Here is a 20000-nt window from a genome sequence, read left to right on the forward strand (position 1 = left end):
CCTTCGGGTGGGGGGACGGGTCCTGACTGTTGTTTGTGCATATGCACCAAACAGCAGCTCAGAGTACCCACCCTTTTTGGAGTCCTTGGAGGGTGTGCTGGAGAGCGCTCCCTCTGGGGACTCCCTCGTCCTGCTGGGGGACTTCAACGCTCACGTGGGGAATGACAGTGAGACCTGGGGGGGCGTGATTGGGAGGAACGGCCCCCCTGATCGGAACCCGAGCGGTGTTCTGTTATTGGACTTCTGTGCTCGTCACGGTTTGTCCATAACGAACACCATGTTCAAGCATAAGGGTGTCCATATGTGCACTTGGCACCAGGACACCCTAGGCCGCAGTTCGATGATCGACTTTGTAGTCGTGTCATCGGATTTGCGGCCGCATGTTTTGGACACTCGGGTGAAGAGAGGGGCGGAGCTGTCAACTGATCACCACCTGGTGGTGTGTTGGCTCCGATGGTGGGGGAAGATGCCAGTCCGACCTGGCAGACCCAAACGTATTGTGAGGGTTTGCTGGGAACGTCTGGCGGAATCCCCTGTCAGAAAGAGTTTCAATGCCCACCTCCGGCAGGGCTTCTCCCTTGTTTCGGGGGAGGCGGGGGACATTGAGTCCGAATGGGCCATGTTCCGCGCCTCCATTGTTGAGGCGGCCGATCGGAGCTGTGGCCGTAAGGTGGTCGGTGCCTGTCGTGGCGGCAATCCTCGAACCCGCTGGTGGACACCAGCGGTAAGAGATGCCGTCAAGCTGAAGAAGGAGTCCTATTGGGCCTTTTTGGCCTGTCGGACTCCGGAGGCAGCTGACGGGTACCGGATGGCCAAGCGGAACGCGGCTTCGGCGGTTGCTGAGGCAAAAACTCGGACATGGGAGGAATTCGGTGAGGCCATGGAAAACGACTTCCGGATGGCTTCGAGGAAATTCTGGTCCACCATCCGGCGTCTCAGGAGGGGAAAGCAGTGCACCGTTAACACTGTGTATAGTGGCAATGGGGTGCTGCTGACCTCGACTCGGGACGTCGTGAAGCGGTGGGGGGAATACTTCGAAGACCTCCTCAATTCCACCAACACGTCTCCTCTTGAGGAAGCAGAGTCTGGGGACTCTGGGGTGGGCTCTCCTATCTCTGGGGTCGAAGTCACTGAGGTGGTTGGAAAGCTCCTCGGTGGCAGGGCCCCGGGGGTGGATGAGATCCGCCCGGAGTTCCTAAAGACTCTGGATGTTGTGGGGCTGTCGTGGTTGACACGCCTCTACAACATCGCGTGGACATCGGGGACAGTGCCTCTGGATTGGCAGACCGGGGTGGTGGTCCCCCTTTTTAAGAAGGGGGACCGGAGGGTGTGTTCCAACTACAGGGGGATCACACTCCTCAGCCTTCCTGGTAAGGTCTATTCAGGGGTGCTGGAGAGGAGGGTCCGTCGGGAGGTCGAATCTCGGATTCAGGAGGAGCAGTGTGGTTTTCGTCCTGGCCGTGGAACAGTGGACCAGCTCTACACCCTCCGCAGGATCCTCGAGGGTGCGTGGGAGTTCGCTCAACCAGTCCACATGTGTTTTGTGGATTTGGAGAAGGCGTTCGACCGTGTCCCTCGGGAAGTTCTGTGGGGGGTGCTTCGGGAGTACGGGGTGCCGGGCCCCTTGATACGGGCTGTTCGGTCCCTGTACGACCGTTGCCAGAGTTTGGTCCGCATTGCCGGCAGTAAGTCGGATTCGTTTCCGGTGAGGGTTGGACTCCGCCAAGGTTGCCCTTTGTCACCTATTCTGTTCATAACTTTTATGGACAGAATTTCTAGGCGCAGCCGAGGCGTGGAGGGGTTCCGGTTTGGTGGCCTCAACATTGCATCTCTGCTCTTTGCAGATGATGTGGTGCTGTTGGCTTCATCAGGCCGGGGCCTTCAGCTCTCACTGGAGCGGTTCGCAGCCGAGTGTGAAGCGGCTGGGATGAGGATCAGCACCTCCAAATCCGAGACCATGGTCCTCAGTCGGAAAAGGGTGGAGTGTCGTCTTCAGGTCGGGGATGAGATCCTGCCCCAAGTGGAGGAGTTCAAGTATCTTGGGGTCTTGTTCACGAGTGAGGGTAGGATGGAGCGGGAGATCGACAGGCGGATCGGTGCAGCGTCTGCAGTGATGCGGACTCTGTATCGGTCCGTCGTGGTGAAGAAAGAGCTGAGCCAAAAGGCAAAGCTCTCGATTTACCGGTCGATCTACGTTCCAACCCTCACCTATGGTCACGAGCTGTGGGTCGTGACCGAAAAAACAAGATCCCGGATACAAGCGGCCGAAATGAGTTTCCTCCGCAGGGTGTCCGGGCTCTCCCTTAGAGATAGGGTGAGAAGCTCGGTCATCCGGGAGGGACTCAGAGTCGAGCCGCTGCTCCTCCGCGTTGAGAGGAGCCAGCTGAGGTGGCTCGGGCATCTGGTTCGGATGCCTCCTGGACGCCTCCCTGGGGAGGTGTTCCGGGCATGTCCCACTGGTGGGAGACCCCGGGGACGACCCAGGACACGCTGGAGAGACTATGTCTCTCGGTTGGCCTGGGAACGCCTCGGGATCTAAACCTTAAGGATGGTAGCAGTGGTAGACTTACTTCATTTGCGAGCGTTTCACCGCGTAGAGTGTTTATGGAACGGTTGCTGCTCATTCGCGCTTTCGTGCTCCCGGAGAGGAGGAGGCGTGTCCCTTTGTGAACAAGGAAGTGGAGCACTTTAGCGAGTCAACAAAAAGTGAGCACCGCCAACTACTTTCACTTCTTTCCTGGGACGAAACAGCCGTGGCACTATTTTCTGCTTTTTTGAGGTACGTGATAGCACTTTCGCTTTTTTTAGTGGCGCGAACTCCATTGACTACAATGCAAACGCGCCGCCGAATCGCCGTCCCTCGCTTTTGGTGAGAACCCAGCATTAGGCTGAACACTAGCCTGTGGTGGGGTCTTTTTCGGTCCCATAATAGCAAAAGTACCCTCAATATGGTCCAAAATGTCTATCAAACACAAACCACGTCCGCACTCAAAGAAAGGGGGTGACGAACTGGGACGCCGTGAGCGTGCGTCAGCTTCTCGTGGCCGCCACCGTGGCGCTGTTCGACCGCGTGGTTTGGTTCATCCGCCGAAAACTAGTTAGTCAGCAGAGACGATATGCTCGCGAATTTAATGTTCTTGAGGCAAAAAGTTCGTGAGCTTAAGCGTTTGTCAGCGGAGGTTTTACTGTATGTATGTGTATATATATATATATAAATATATATATATATATATATATATATATATATATATATATATATATATATATATATATATATATATATATATATATTAGGGCTGTCAAAGTTAAAGCGTTAATAGATTAATTAATCACAGAAAATTATTGCATTAATCACGTATTAACGCATATTAATCGCACAATTTTTTTGGACCGCACTTGAGCCTTGAATGTAACCGCGGATGGTTACATTGAAGGCTGCGCAGGTCAGTGATGAGGTCAATGCACGGCATTTCCTACGCCTGTTGTTCCAAGATGAGCGGGGTGACTCCAGTTGGTGTGCTCGGTGGTAAATTTCGCTTTAAAAAACACCCCAACGGGACTTTAGATAAAACAAAAGTAATTTGTGTTTAATTAATTAATAATTGCTGAATTGCACCCAGTTGATATGATGTGTTATCAAGTTTTTGTCAGTATTCAGTATGTTCTTTGCAATATAATTGCTGAATTGCACCCAATTGATATGATGCTGTTACGTTTTGAGCAATACACGCATGCATGCAATTGCGTACATGCATTTAATCAATGTTTGCAAATGACATTCAGATAATAAAATGCGTCAATGTCAAAATATTACGGTATTTAGTTTTTTATATTGCGCACGTAATTTAGCTGATTAATTGTGATTAATCAAAATGAAAAATTTTAATCGTTTGACAGCACTAATATATATATATATATATATATATATATATATATATATATATATATATATATATATATATATATATATATATATATATTAGGGGTGTGAATTGCCTAGTACCTGACGATTCGATTCGTATCACGATTCACAGGTCACGATTCGATTCGATACCGATTAATCCCGATACGAATGGTCACGATTCGATACCGATTAATCCCGATACGAATTTATAAGTCGATTGTTGCGATTTTTTTCCATTCAAATTTAGAAAATACTATCAGTAAATTTGTACATGTACACTGTAAGATTTGTATGAATATATTTATCTAAAACTTGAGGCTTATAACCGTGAGCCACTGTACACAAACAGTTTGCAATCTGTTTCACATTTGAACAGCATTAAAATAAAAATATTAAGGCTTAATGTGCCGTTCATATAACATTCTTCCATGCTCAAGGTGTGAATCCTAAAAAAAAAAAAAAATAAAAAAAAAAAAAAAATAAAAAAAAATCGATTCTGCCGATTATTGAATCGATTCGAGAATCGCGCGATGTAGTATCGCGATATATCGCCGAATCGATTTTTTTTTAACACCCCTAATATATATATATATATATATATATATATATATATATATATATATATCCCTCCCTCAGACAATTTCCTTGAAGTCTTACTTTTTCAAAGAAAATTTCCCCCCAGAAAAGTTGCAATCTTTGAAAAAGAAAAATGTAGTAGTTTAAAAAACAAAATCCGGAGAAAGTCATATATTTTGTTCTTTCTAGAAGAAAAACAATTTTTTTTTTGTGGGGAGAAAATAAGTTGCAATTTTCTGAACCTAAAAGACTACAGCGCAAACATTTGCTGACCTTGCACATAATGTTTTTTTTGATGAGATGTCTTTGTCCCTTGTAGTTGAGGATGACGTGAACTTTCTTTTTGGCTGAGCCACAGATGTCGGGACCTGCCACCAAACAAACACCACAACAAACCATGTACGAGCTTTCAATATACCATAAGATAGGGCTTCAAATTATGATTTAAAGACAAGGTTAGGTTCTCAAACAAACTAGCGTTTGATTTTTATTTTTATTTTTTTGTCTTTTTAAATCTAACATCAAGGTTTAAGACGAGGGTATGGTTTTGAAATGAGGGGTTTTGAGTAAGGATTGCATCTTAAATGAAGTATTTCAAGAAAGGGTTAGGGTTTCTAGCCCAGGTTAGAGTTTCACTAATTAGGTTTGTTGTTTTAGCTATGGTTAGGGTTTCAAAGTAAGGTTTCAACACACCCTAAAGTAGGGTTACAAGCCTAGATTGGGGTTTCAGATGAAGGTTTCAAGACAGGCTTTAGGCGTTTCATTTTTTTTTTTTTTTTTTTTTTTTTTACAGATGTTAGTATTTCAAAAGAGGGTTTCAAGTCTGAATTCAAGTCTGAAACAAAATTAAAGTAACAAGACAGAGTTCCATTTTCAAAGTAGGGATTCAAGCTGGGCTCAATGTTAACCACATTCAGGGTTTTAAGACTGAATTGAAGAAGGTTAGGATTTCAAAGAAGGGTTTGGGCTTCAAATTAGGGTTTCAAACAAGGATTTCAGTTTACATGTAGGTTTTCAAGAAAGGGTTACGGTTTCAAGATAGGTTTTCAAAGTCAAGCCAGTGTTAAGTTTTCAAAGTAGGATTTAAAGCCAGGGTTAGGGTTTCAAAGTAGGGTTACAAGAGTTACAGGGCTGTGAAGTAGGGTTTCAAGCAAAAGTAAGGTTACAGGCAAGGGGTACATTTTCACAGTAGGGTATCAATCCAGGAACAAGGTTTTAAATTAGGGTTTCAAGTAGGGCTGGGTCTAAAATATCAATCTATCGATATCGACTCGATATTCCTTTTTATAGCCCAATATCAATTCATAAAACCATGAATCGATACTTTTAATACAGTTAGTCAGTTAAAATAGGGTTTGACCGATTAATCGGCCGATTATTGGCCTTAAAGGCACTGTCTGCCAGTTTCACTCTGGAAAAGGCACTTTTTAAATACAGGATTTAAACAATCAAACTACTTCTCAACTTACATATCAGGGCTTGTCTTCATTTCTGTTGGTGAGTTCATCCTAAACCCGCACCCCCAAGCCTGTATTTTGCCATTTGGTGTTTGTTTTGTAAACAGCGGGACGTTTCTGTGGGAAGACAGTGTTTACACCCCTCCAGCCAATCGCAGAGCAAGGGGGTGGTGTGTCGCAAACGGGGCCGGGCGAACGTGTCGGCTGTGTGACGTCACTCCCGCGGCAATTTGAAAGCACGCACAGATTTTTTAATTTTTTTTTTAACTTTTTTTTTAACTCACTGTGTGAATACACATGTAAACTTCTGTGAGTGAGTGAGTGAAAAAAAAAAAAAAATCCGTGCGTGCTTTCAAATTGCCGCGGGAGTGACGTCACAAAACCGACATGTTCGGCCGCCCAGTTTGCGACACACCACCCCCCTGCTCTGCAATTGGCTGGAGGGGTGTAAACACTGTCTCTCCACAGAAACGTCCCGCTGTTTACAAAACAAACACAAAATGGCAAAATACAGGCTGGGGGGGTGCGGGTTTAGGACGAACTCACCACAAGAAATTAAGACAAGCCCTGATATGTAAGTTGAGAAGTAGTTTGATTGTTTAAATCCTGTATTTAAAAAGTGCCTTTTCCAGAGCGAAACTGGCAGACAGTGCCTTTAAAAAACACTGGTCAAAACAATTGGCCAATTGAGCTAAATGGCCAATTATTTTCCCCTTAAAGCAATAGCCGAAGAAAGCTGAAGTTTCTGACGCTGTGAAAGTACCCTGAATGCACCATTTTGCTTGCGTAGCATTAGCAACTAGCAAGTGTGTAGCGTATGTTATTCTGGTTATTCTGTTGTCCCGTAGCATCCTTTAAGCTCTTTAATGACACCGCAGTTGGAGTTAACTGTAAAACTAAATACACAACGTTACGAATGACATCCACTGTATATTTAAATACAAAACACGCTTCCGTTTAAAAACATCGCTATGTTAGCGCTAACAGGAAGTTAGCAAATACTAATGGGAAGTTAGCATCGACTTCGGGAGTGTTTTTCCTTCAAATAACGAATCGAATCGGGCCCTTCTGAATCGAATCGAATCAATTTTGGAAATCTGAATCGATTCCCAGCCCTAGTTTCAAGCTAAATATGATATTTCAAACTATGTTCTCTTAGCCCGTGTCAGGGTTTCAAAATAGGGTTAGAAGCCATGGGTGCGAGGTTGAAAAGAGGGTCAAGCATCGTTTTCTGACCAAACATAATGTAGAAGGGTGATTGGGCGTCCATGAGGTTCTGGTCGAGTCGGGCGTCAAAGAGTTTGACGTATCCTCCTCCGCAGTCGATCTCCTGCTGGTGCTTGACGCTAAACTGGACCACCAGGACTTTGCCCTCGTTGCTGAATGGCTCAAAGCGCGCCGACAGTGCGTAGAAGTGTGCATCCTCACTCGTCTGTGCGCCTACAACAAAGTTGACAACCAAGGGACGACACATAAGACGGCAAACATCCAGCCGACGTGCCATGTAGTGCTAAAAAACAAACAAAAAAAAACAAACAAAAAAAACAACAACACTTTGAGACAAACTACATGCAAAATGAAGACAAATTAGACCATGTGGATTCAAAACAATCATATATCTTAAACCAATGCTTCTATGAGGTCCTACGCTCCCCCCCGACCCCAACATTGTACCAAGAAAGACCACCTTAAACTCATTCAATGCTAGCCATTTTCAGACCTTACTTTAGCCAACCATGTGAGGGAGGAAAAACTATGTATTAATAGGCAATATGTGCATGGAATTGAATGGGGGATTCTTAAAAGATATAAAAATATGTCCTTGGGATTGAATGAGCGTTTTGAAGAATGGCCCATTAGCCTAATGCTCATGTAATAATTCAATTCTTTCTATGAAAATGTTGCAATTCAAAGAAGGAAAGTCACAATTCCTTTTAGCGAAAAAGTCATAATTTTTTTCAGATAATAAAAAATTCAGAGAAAGTTGTCAGTATCATAAGAGGGAAAAAATGCAGTTTTATGAGGAAGAAAAAGTATCACGTTTACAAGAACAAAGGCAGTACTGCTACAATAACAAACAGTTGTCATTTTTCTGAGCAAATTATTCATTTATCTGAGAAATAAAAATTCTGACAAAAATCTGAATTTTCCCAAAAATTCTTATTCAGAGAAAAAGTTGTAATGAAAAAATGTTTTTCATTTATGTATAATTAACACGCACAACTGTGCCATTAACATTTTTTTTTGTAGCAATTATGTTGAGCATCAATTATTTTTGGATTTGCGGTCTTTTTTTTTGCGATTACTGTGGGTCAACCATGTAATAATATTACTGTATTTAATTAGATTTATTTCATTCAATCTCCGGTGTAATAACCTTATTTATTGATTGATTGAATTTTTATTTTATTTATTATTATTATTATTATTATTATTATTATTGTTATTATTATTATTATTATTTCAATCTCTGGTGTAATAACCTTATTTATTGATTGATTGAATTTTCTTTTTTTATTTTATTTTTAGTATTATTATTATTAATTCAATCTCTGGGATAATAACCTTATTTATTGATTGATTGGATTATTTTTTATTTTACTATCTGTTCTTATTGCTGCTGGAAATTTAAATTTCCTAGAGGGAGCCATCCCAAAGGAATCAATAAAGTCAAGTCTAATGCTAAGTCTAATTATAATAATAATAATAATAATAATAATAATAATGATAATACATTATATTTATATAGCGCTTTTCTGGACATTCAAAGACACTTTACATTGGACACATTATTCAGATTGTAACCTTGCTCTGCAAGCTGAATTCTCGCAGGATTTTGTGAGTTCACAAACTCCGGAGAAGACATCTTTTACCGAGCCCGTTGATTTTCAGTGGACCAATCACAGAGCGACATTATGTTTGGGGCGTGATATGCAGCTGACGTAACCAGGAGGCCAGAGCTGACGCTGGGGCAAACAAACGAACCTAACATAGACGAATGGATGCCGCAATTAATTCTGTTCTTGCAGAATTACTCACCGTTTCCTTGTTGAACGTCGAACAGCAGTGGCGCTTCGTGCATTTTTAGCTGGTAAAGATGTTCTGCTAGTGATGACTCACCTTTATCGAGCTCGCCGTCGCCGTAGAACTTCCCTGCACTCAGTTCCCATTGGCCGTAATCGTCCCTGTGCTTGGACTCCACCCACCTGCTCCTCCAACCATCTGACATGCACCGCAAAACAAATGCACCAATCAGCAACTAATGTTTGGCTTACCTTTTATTACAATCATTCAAGTTCAAATTCAGGATATCTAACACTTTCAAGTTTGGATTTCTTAACTCGTTTGATCCCAAAGACGTATTTATACTTTTTTTTTTTATTATTATTTATTTATTTATTTTAATGCTAGAGAATTCAGAAAGATTTGATGCAGCCCCTAAACTGAAGAAAACGCTTAAAGCGATGGTAGTTTTTACAAAAAAATGGCCAGCAGGTGGCAGTAGAGTATAAGAGATCAACCAGGGCCATGTTGCCAAAACTCTTTTTCCCACTTTTTTAAACAGATTTATGATAAAAACTTAGCTATATTCTAATACTAATAGCTGCAAAACGGAAACAAGCCCCTAAATTGAAGAAAACACTTGAAGCAATGGTAGTTTTTACAAAAACGTCCAGTAGGTGGCAGTAGAGTATAAGAGATCAACCAGGGCCATGTTGCCAAAACTCTTTTTCTCACTTTTTTAAACAGATTTGTGATAAAAACTTAGCTATATTCTAATGCTAATAGCTGCAAAACGGAAACAAGCCCCTAAACTGAAGAAAACACTTGAAGCAATGGTAGTTTTTACAAAAATGGCCAGCAGGCGGCAGTAGAGTATAAGAGCTCAACCAGGGCCATGTTGCAAAAACTCTTTTCCCCACTTTTTTAAACGGATTTGTGATTAAAAACTTAGTTATATTCTAATGCGAATAGCTGCAAAATGGAAACAAAGAAGAGATGCTAATCTTTCTTTGTATTATGTCGGCCTTGCAAAAGCAATCACAATCCAGTAAAGGAGGTTGTTTCAGTTAGAATTGGCTGGGAGTGAATGAGTTAATAGTTGACAAATCCGTTTTTCATGGAAGTTGATAAATTAGTTTTTTTTTTTCTTTTTTATTAATACATGTTAATTAAATTCAAATTTTACAGGCATTGCCTTTTTTCAGTTTATTCAGTTGTCATGAGACAAGGCCTCTGCCTTGTCTCATGACAACTGAATAAAGGTGAAAGCAAGGTAAAAACAAAGTGACGTGACGTCATCTTGTGGACAGGGACTTGTGGCTTTAGAGCGCCTTGTTGTCCGGTGTGAGTGCAATGCACATAGATAGGTGGAAGAGAAATTATAATTTTTTCTCTCAATCAGATTATACAGTTAGCGTGTTGATCGGGGCTTTGTGTTGGTGTGGCTGCTTCAAAAGTGCCTCATTGTCAGCCCTGAGTACACGCACATTGTGGCAGTGGTACTTTTGACACCCGACAGTTGAGCGGGTGTGGTTTAAGTGCAGCAAGTGAACAGCTCCATTTTATATACTTAGCCACTGTGTTAAATTCCTACAAATTTGGTACGGTAGTTAACTTTTACTTTACAGGGACTTCACAGGTGAGTGTGCGTGTCCGCAATCCTCCAGCAGTTGCTAGTAGTTTTTGTGTTAGCTAAGTGGTGCTTAATTTCAGTTGACATTTTGTGGGAGGCTTGGAGGATGACTGCCAGTCTCGCTGCCAAACTGGCTGGTGAGGTCATGTGACAGCAGTAAGTCTGGTCGCACCAGTGCAAGTCAAACCAGTAAGACGGCGCTTAAGGAATGCGCTGCAGCACACTTCTACACTCAATTCACTTGAATTGAAGCAAACTGTCCACAATCGTTTTGCCCACATCAGGTTATAGTTTAGCGCCACAGAAATGTGATCTCAAAGGATACATAATGCTCCAAAATCAAGGGCACATTCAACTTCATTAACATTCTGTTAACTAGTAGAGCCGATTTGTTTTCTCTAACACAAAATTTTCTGTAAATGAGAATACAAGCAACATGTTTATGGAATTAATGGCTGCATCACCAACTGTAAATGCAGAGACCGTTGATGAACTTCTGGATGAATTTACCTCAAAAATCTCGAATGTTTTGGATGCTGTTGCTCCTATTAAAACTAAAACCATTTCATCCCGAACTAAAACACCTTGGAGGTGTGCTACCAGCATAATGACTTTGAAATCTAAATGCAGAAAAGCAGAGCGAAAGTGGAGAAAAACTAAACTCCAAGTTCATTTTGACCTGTACAGACAATGTCTTTGTCATTTTAACCAAGAGTTAGTAATAGCTAGACAACAACACCTTTCTGAAATTATTAATAGGAACCTCAACAATACATGCACTCTATTTGCCGTGGTTGACAAACTCACAAATCCCCCAAATCAAACAGCGCCAGAACTCCTCTCAACAGATAAATGCAATGAATTTGCCTGCTACTTTAGTGAAAAAGTACAAGCCATCAGGTCAAACATTGTTACAAACCAGCAAAATAACAAAATGATGCAGCACTTAAAATCACCTAGGAATAATTTAATTACCATGACAGAATTTGACTCAGTGGATCAAAATACTGTAGTAGACTTGGTTCAGCAATTGAAACCTTCCACGAGCTGTCTTGACTCAATACCATCTGGCTTTTTCAAAACCATTGTGAAATCTGTTCAGATCGATTTACAACAAATAATTAATTGCTCACTTCAATCAGGTGAGCTTCCTAAATCTCTGAAAGTAGCCGCCGTCAAGCCCATTCTAAAAAAAGAGAACACTGGATGTCTCCCTGCTAGCAAATTATAGACCAATCGCAAACCTTCCCTTCATAACTAAAATAGTTGAAAAAGTGGTTTTTAATCAACTCAGCAATTTCTTGAGCTTAAACGGACTTTTGGATAAATTCCAGTCAGGTTTCCGACCTCATCACAGTACAGAAACAGCTCTGATTATAGTACTGAACGATATAAGATTGAGCACTGATGCAGGGAAGGTATCGATGCTCGTCTTGTTGGACCTCAGTGCAGCATTTGACACGATTGATCATAATATACTGTTAGACAGGCTGGAAACTTGGGTGGGATTAAATGGAACAGTCCTTAAATGGTTCAGGTCCTATTTGGAGGAAAGGAGTTACTTTGTGACTATTGGAAATTTTGAATCTGATCGAAAGGCCATGACATGTGGGGTTCCTCAAGGGTCAGTCCTTGGACCCCTGTTGTTCAGTCTGTATATGTTACCTTTGGGTCAAATGCTTCAGAACGCCGATGTTGACTATCATAGTTATGCAGATGACACACAACTGTATTTATCAATGTCCCCAAATGACAGCAGTTCTATTCACGTATTGTGTCATTCTCTAGAGCAAATTAACAACTGGATGAACCAAAATTTCCTTCAGCCGAACGAAAACAAAACGGAGTTCATTGTTTTCGGCAACAAAGAAAAGAGGATTACTGTTAAAAAACAGCTTGAGTCACTGTCTTTAGAAACTAAAGACCAAGTTCGAAATCTTGGGGTACTAATAGACTCAGACCTGACCTTCAGCAATCATATTAAATTCATCACTAAAACAGCCTTTTACCAGCTGAAAAACATATCCAGATTGAAGGACTGCATGCTTCAAGCAGACCAAGAGAAGCTTATCCATGCTTTTATCTCCAGCAGACTAGATTACTGTAACGGTCTTCTGACTGGACTCTCTCAAAAGAACATGAGACAATTGCAGCTCATTCAGGACGCTGCAGCTCGAGTTCTGACCAAAACAAAGAGATCAGAACATATTACTCCAGTACTTAAGGATTTACACTGGCTCCCAGTCAGCTGTAGAATCGATTTTAAAGTTCTGCTACTCGTCTATCTAATCACTAAATGGTTTGGGTCCTGAATCTATCCAAGAAATGCTGATTGAGTACAAACCCAGCAGGGCTCTGAGATCTACAGACTTGGGCCAACTAGTGCATTTACTATAGCATTTAGCTATTATGCTGCACACAGATGGAATAGGCTACCAACAGAAGTGAAGTCAGCCCCGAGTGTAAATGCTTTTAAATCCAGGTTAAAAACTTTGCTTTTTTCTTATACCTTTGATTAGGGACTTTTAAACAGCTTTAATTAAGTGTTTTTTTTTTATTATTTTAAACTTCCTTATGTTAAATGTTTTAAAGTTTGTTGATTAATGTTTTAAGATTGTTATTGTATGTTCTTTTTAGTAAATTTTGTAACCTATTTTCATTTATTTTTCTTCCTCTGAATGTTAACTACTATTTCTTGATGCTTATGTGTTGTCTTTCCTTGTGTAAAGCACATTGAGTTGCCTTGTGTATGAAATGTGCTATACAAATAAACTTGCCTTGCCTTGCTTTGCCTAATATAGCCTTTTGTAAATAAATGCAGTATTTGAATTACAAAATATATAATCATGCTTGTGACAATATTAAGTGTTGCATCACTAAAATGTGACTTTTTGCTTCCAACTATTAGATTTTGTGAGCAAATATATATTTTGACCTGTGATTGGCTGGCAACCAGTTCAGGATGTACCCTGCCTACACTGTAACAAGTTTTAACCCGCTTAAACTAAAAAAAAAACTAAAAAATAATAATAATAATAAAAAAAAAATGATGTCCAGATATCACATCTAAAATATTTGACTTCACACAAACTACATCGAGTGACTTCACATGACCTGATTATTTCATGTTGATGTAAACAATAATTCTTCACTTGAACCAACCTTAATTTTTTTGCCTTGATCCAAAACATTTTCTTAACATTTTAGGTACTGAACCAAATTAATTCATTTAGTTTTAACTTAATTAAAATATTAAATTTGACATCCCGCATTTTATAATGAGCCACTGATAGTCAGTGAGCAGCAGCATGTACTCAGCGACCATTTGGTGATCTAAACCTCCAATTCAAGCAGGAAGGCAAACAGGTTCCATTTTAAAGTCTTTTGGTATGACCAAGGAAGGGATTGAACCCACAATTTCCCAGTCACAAGTTGGACACTCTACCACTAGTCCACTGAGCCGGTTTTGTTTACTTGACAGAAAGAATAAATACATTTTATATAGATAGATATTTTGCCCATCTCAAAGCTACAAAGACACTTGGCCAACAGAGTACACTCAAACTATATTTATTAATCTTAAAACATGATCCATATGCAACATATGAACTAGAGATGAGGTGAGGATGGAGAGAGAAGAGGAGAAAGATGATAATGGAGAAGGCATAATATTTCATTTATAATATGGTCAGTCTTTCAAGAGATGTCAGACAACAACAACAACACAGAAACAGATAGTCTAACAAGCAAATGTGCCTGGACAAACACACTTGGTAACAGGCCTACACAATCTAAAGCTGTAATTAATCAATATCATATCAAATAGGGGTGGGACGATACGGGTAAACCACGATTCGATATTGTGACGATATTTGGCTCACGATATCGATAATATCACGATACACGATATCCACGATTGTTGATATATTGTCAAAAAATAAATAAAATAGCAATATATCACGATATGTGACTGAAAAAGCCAACAAATGCCCACAAAAAGGAAAATGTCTAATTATGCATTTATTTAATGCCAAAACTTGTACAATGTAGAAAGTTCTGCATAGTGCCTCACTACCTCTGAGCCTTTTAACTGTAAACATTGTAAAGTGAGACAAATGAAAGTGCATAAACATTTATAACATAACACTGCACAACTGGACACATTATATCGATATCTACCATGAGTGTATCGATAATTTATTGCAACAGAGAGTGCAACAATATATTGCAATATCGATTTTTTTTCTCCCACCGCTAATATCAGACTGCTTTCTGAAAGTAGTGTTGACCGTCAAACTACCAAATTCTAAACACTCACTCAAAGCCCAACAATATAGTATAGCCTTTAATGGCTACAGATACAGTACAATTCTATTTGTTTTAAAAGTGCATTCACTCATACAAAGAAACATGATCTCCCAGGGGGGGAAGTGAACCAACGCCACTTGCAGCAGGGGCAAGCAGCAGTAACCACTTCGCCACCCAGACCCCAGCGACAATGGTGCCATGGTGGTACTGATGTGCTGTCGTTTTCAATGCGCATGCGCAAGTCCATTTGACTCAAACTAAATATATTACCCAGAGGGTATGAAGACAAGAAATTTAATTGGAAGGAAATTAAGTACTTTATTTTGGGTCCTTTGGACATATTTTTAGTTCCATCAAAATCAAAATTGATGTCTGCCAGTGCAAAATATATTGTGATATTATTACTTTCAATGAAATGCTGATTGCGATATGGCAGTATACTGCCCGAAGCCAGCTGGGATAGGCTCCAGCACCCCCGTAACCCTTGTGAGGAGCAAGCGGTTAAGAAAATGGATGGATGGATATATATAGAGATTTTTAAGGCCAAATATAATATAATTGTTTGTCTAATGTAACCTTTCCTTTGCGTTTTATTGGAAAGTCATAACATTCTCATCGCAGTTTTACCTTTGCAAACTACACAGATACACTCATGCTGACATTGTCATTGTGGAGAACCTAGGTGAAATAAATTGTCACTAATATTAGCCACTAACAAAAATATATTCAAACAATAGATGGCACGGGGGCGGCACGGTGGTCGAGTAGTTAGCACGTCCGCCTCCCAGTTCTGAGGACTCGGGTTCGAGTCCAGGCTCCGGCCTTCCTGGGTGGAGTTTGCATGTTCTCCTCGTGCCCGCGTGGGTCTTCTCCGGGTACTCCGGTCTCCTCCCACATTCCAAAGACATGCATGGCAGGTTAATTGGGCACTCCAAATTGTCCCTAGGTGTGCTTGTGAGTGTGGATGGTTGTTCGTCTCTGTGTGCCCTGCGATTGGCTGGAAACCAGTCCAGGGTGTACCCCGCCTACTGCCCAGAGCCAGCTGAGATAGGCGCCAGCACCCCCCGCGACCCTTGTGAGGAATAAGCGGTCAAGAAAATGGATGGATAGATGGCACAGTGGGTGACTGATTAGCACATCCACCTCACAGTTCAGAGGTTCAGGGTTCGTAGAGATGTTCTGGTTACAGCATGCATACATGCCAGGTGAATTGAACACTAAATCATAGGTGTCATACTCCGGCCCTAGAGGACAGCAGTCCTGCAGGTTTTGGTGGTTTCCTTCTTCCAACACAAGCTGATTCCAATCAACAGGATCATGATCAGACTTATGCAGAGCTTGCTGGTGAGCTGATCATATATCAGCTGTGTTGGAAAAGGGAAACATCCAAGTCTCCACGCCACGCCACACCAAGTCTCCACACCATGCCAAATCTCCACGCCACACCAAGTCTTCCCATTATGCTATGTCTTCACGCCACGCCATGTCATGTACACCATACCAAGTCATTCCACGTTCCTGCCAGTCAATAAAGTTCTTGTCATTCCTCTTCCTGCCTGTTTTCTCCGCCTTTGGGTCCCATCACACCCCCATCATAACAGAAGACCATTTTTGGACAGCTGCAGTGTCCTTGAGCAAGACACTGATACCCCGAACTCCAGTGGGTGCACTAACAGTGTACTGTATATTCACTGTGATAGGTCATATGTACAGTACATTCTGTCAGTACTTTCCGTCACTGACAGACACTCGTTTTGCTGACGAATGATGAGAAACTTAAAAAAAGAAAAATGACAGCACTGACAGAAGTGGGTTTTCATCAGTCAGTGTAATAGTCAACTAACCAGGTCAAGTACAGGTGGACCTCTAAGTCAATCACTGACGGACGCCTGTTTCGCTGATGACTGACAGAAAGTGTATCTCACGTGTTTGTTCGCAAGGGTTTCTGAGAGAGGACTGCATTGACTATGTGTGACAGTGACTGCTTCTCTTTTCAATAGGATCTCTGTGGAGACGCTGTGATTGGCTATGGAGGCGGAACTAGACGAATTTAGTAAAGATGACGACACTTCACAGTTCACCCTGCCATGGGCAAGACAAATCTACAACCTTTTTATGAGTGTAATATTTTATGCATGTGTAGTTATTTGCATACAAACCTTTGTTGTTGTGGTTTTCTGTTAAATTTTGGTGAAATCATTTAAACAATGTTTTGTAAACAATTACTTCTGGTTTGGATACAGAGAGACGAGACACGAGAGAGTCAGAGAGCGCGATATTGACAGCAGCATTATGTCATGTGACTTGTATTATCTTGGATTTATCTACAAGGCGCACAATGTTATGCTATGAGATTTCTCTGAAATGTAAAGTGATATTACAAATTTAATGTATTATTATTATTATTATTATTATTATTATTATTATTATTATTAAATGAAATTTTATTAAATGAAATGAATCAACGAGATAATTGAAATTACTGAGTGTAGTACTATGGAAAATCTTTGTTTTAGTTTTCAAGGTACGTGGCGTTTTTCTTTACCAGAGTAGATTACAGTGCTTGTACAACAAATCACTGTGATGTAGCAATTAGCGGCAGTAGTACAAGGACTAATAATAATAATAATAAAAAGTGGTAACGAACTGTAATTAACTGTTATTTAGTAGGGATGTAACGATATCCAAACATCACAATACGATATTATCACGATATGAAGCTCACGATACGATAATTATCACGATATTGTCGGACGTCGGCGATATTTAAAAAAGGTCACAATATTGTAAAAAGAATGAGCCCATACTAAAAAAAAATCACAATATTGTGCTTTTGTACATTACATCAATGTTATGTTATTATTAGTTATGTTTTATTATTATTATGCTATTATTATGTTATGTTGTTAATGCACACATATATTGAGTTCCTCCACATAATGGCTTGCTTCACAAGCATATTACGTTCACAATTAACGTAGATTTTAAACATTAGAAGGGCCACAACATCCCTAATGAAAATTAAATTGCACTAAAAAAACTAGCCACCAGAGGGTGCTAGAACTGCACAAATTGAAATCAACCTGACTTTTTTTTTACAGATGTGTTGCATTAAAATATCGTGAACATGATGACGATGATATTGTGGCAGTTTCACAATATCACATATCAATATCACAATATTGCGCTTCTCATTACATCCCTATTATTTAGCGACAACAGAAGTGTGGTTAAAATAGCGATGATGTACAGACAGACCGGTGAAATTTATTCAGTCCTAAAATAGCGGAGACAAAATGTGATGACGGTGGTTGGTGGTTAAAATAAAAATGACGGATGGACTGACGATTACAGTTTGGTTTGGTTTTAAAAAAAAATTACGGACTGATGATGACGGACGGGCACCAAGGGTGGTGTCGAATGACGGGCCGGCAAAATTTTTTAAATTGCCCGCCTCTGCAAATACAGAGGTCAAAGAGTCAAATTTCATTTCATGTATCTATGAGACAATGTATGAGCATACAAGAACTGTATGTTAAGCTAATATCCAACATCCTAGCAACCTGCATTGCCCGCTTGAAGAATAGTTGCCATCTGTGCCGCCCAAACTCATTTAAGTGTGTTTTCAGTTTATTTGTATGTTGTGATGAGACCTCGTCATTTTCAGATGATTGCATCGGCTGAAAAAGATCCATTTTTATTTTTTTTTATTAATTTCTAAAGTCAAGGATTTTTTTTAATGATTTACTGGATTTGAGCCACTGCTGATTTACAGCATAAAAAAATGTATCATCTGAGGATACCTTTATTTAAAAATATATACTGGTAAGTAATGCGATAATTGAGACAATTTAGAAGTGGTTTCTTTTTCAATTTTCATTGCAGTTTATGTAAAAGTATTGATCGGGGCTCGGTATTGGCCGATACTCAAAATCAAGTGACTTGGACTCCGGAAGTCTGTAGTCCGTTGGAAAGAAAAAAAAAAAAAAGACAATAATAAGATCGGAACATCCATAGTTTTTTTTTTTGTATTTGTGATTTTTACTTTGCTGTTATGGTTGATGATTTTCTGCTGTGATTTGTTTTATTTTTGTGTTTGATGATTTTCTGTTGCCCCCCATTTTGTGCTTTTTAATTTGTTTAGTGTTTTTTTTTTTCATCTTTTGCACAACAGGTTGTATACAACATTGTATACAACGTTACAACGTTGTATAGCATTTTGTGCCAAAGTAAGCTTTTATGGTCAACAATTGCATCTTTGTGTGCAAATGTGACACTGTTATGGTGAAAACCTAGACTTTTAAGGGTAAACTGTCTTTATTTATTTATTTTGTATTTTTTTTTTATTTAACAGAGCATTTTCCATAGTCTAGTGTAGCCTTTTGGGGGGGAAATTTAGTACGTGTAAATGGCAAAAACAAACAAACAAACACGCACACACATTTTAACCCAACATTATTTTTCTAACATCTTTCTGCCAAAAAATGAACTTTTTGTGCTGAGCTATTCTTTTTTTTCTTCTTCTTTTTCGGTCAAATAGTGACAAAGTTTAAAATTCAGGGTGTCCATACTGCACCTCCATCGAGAAACTGCTCCTTGAAGAAGACGGTCGCATGGACGCTCCAGGCGAGCGAGGAAAGGAGCGCGAGGACGGTGGCCGAGAGCAGCATCACTTGTTCGGCTTGATTTCGGCCTGAAGACGCTCAACTGCAGCAACAGGCGTGCTGATAAAGGCTAGCCAGGAGTCAGACACCTATAGTCCGCGCTCATTGGCTAAGGGATCGGCCAATCAGAGGAGACCACGAGTGCGCTTTTCGGAAAGGTTCGGCAAAGAACGACCGAGTAGAGGCTTCCTACTCATTATTTCAACTCCATACTACTCTCCCAAGTGGGTGGGGCTGGAAGCGACGGATTTACACAACGGACTTTCTGGGAACAGATCCGGCTCTTCTATAAATATTCATACTGTAAATCAGGGGTGTCAAACATAATTTAATTTTTACAGGAAGTGGAACTGAATTCAATGCAATTCAGAGAAACTCATTCTCAATCTCAACACATACTGTATACACGAGAATGAGTGTATAGTGTATTTCACAAGTGTGCTCCAGACAAATGT

At 40.5% G+C, this 20000-nt stretch overlaps 1 protein-coding gene across 2 annotated transcripts in view; it reads right to left on the bottom strand.

Annotated features, from left to right (window-relative positions):
* LOC144027743 (calreticulin-like) overlaps positions 1 to 19594 on the bottom strand; it is a 40314-nt gene extending 20720 nt beyond the window's left edge. For both annotated transcript variants that reach the window (XM_077535538.1, XM_077535537.1), the window contains exons 1-4: positions 19458 to 19594; positions 9058 to 9159; positions 7174 to 7377; positions 4754 to 4848 (exon numbers count right to left, since the gene is read on the bottom strand). In XM_077535538.1, the coding sequence (XP_077391664.1) occupies positions 4754 to 4848; positions 7174 to 7377; positions 9058 to 9159; positions 19458 to 19551 (495 nt within the window). In that variant the 5' untranslated portion in view covers positions 19552 to 19594. The remainder of the gene's footprint in view (positions 1 to 4753; positions 4849 to 7173; positions 7378 to 9057; positions 9160 to 19457) is intronic.
* Positions 19595 to 20000: the final 406 nt, after the last annotated feature.

Source organism: Festucalex cinctus, chromosome 10, assembly GCF_051991245.1.
Source record: "Festucalex cinctus isolate MCC-2025b chromosome 10, RoL_Fcin_1.0, whole genome shotgun sequence".
NCBI classification, from domain to species: Eukaryota; Metazoa; Chordata; class Actinopteri; order Syngnathiformes; family Syngnathidae; genus Festucalex; species Festucalex cinctus.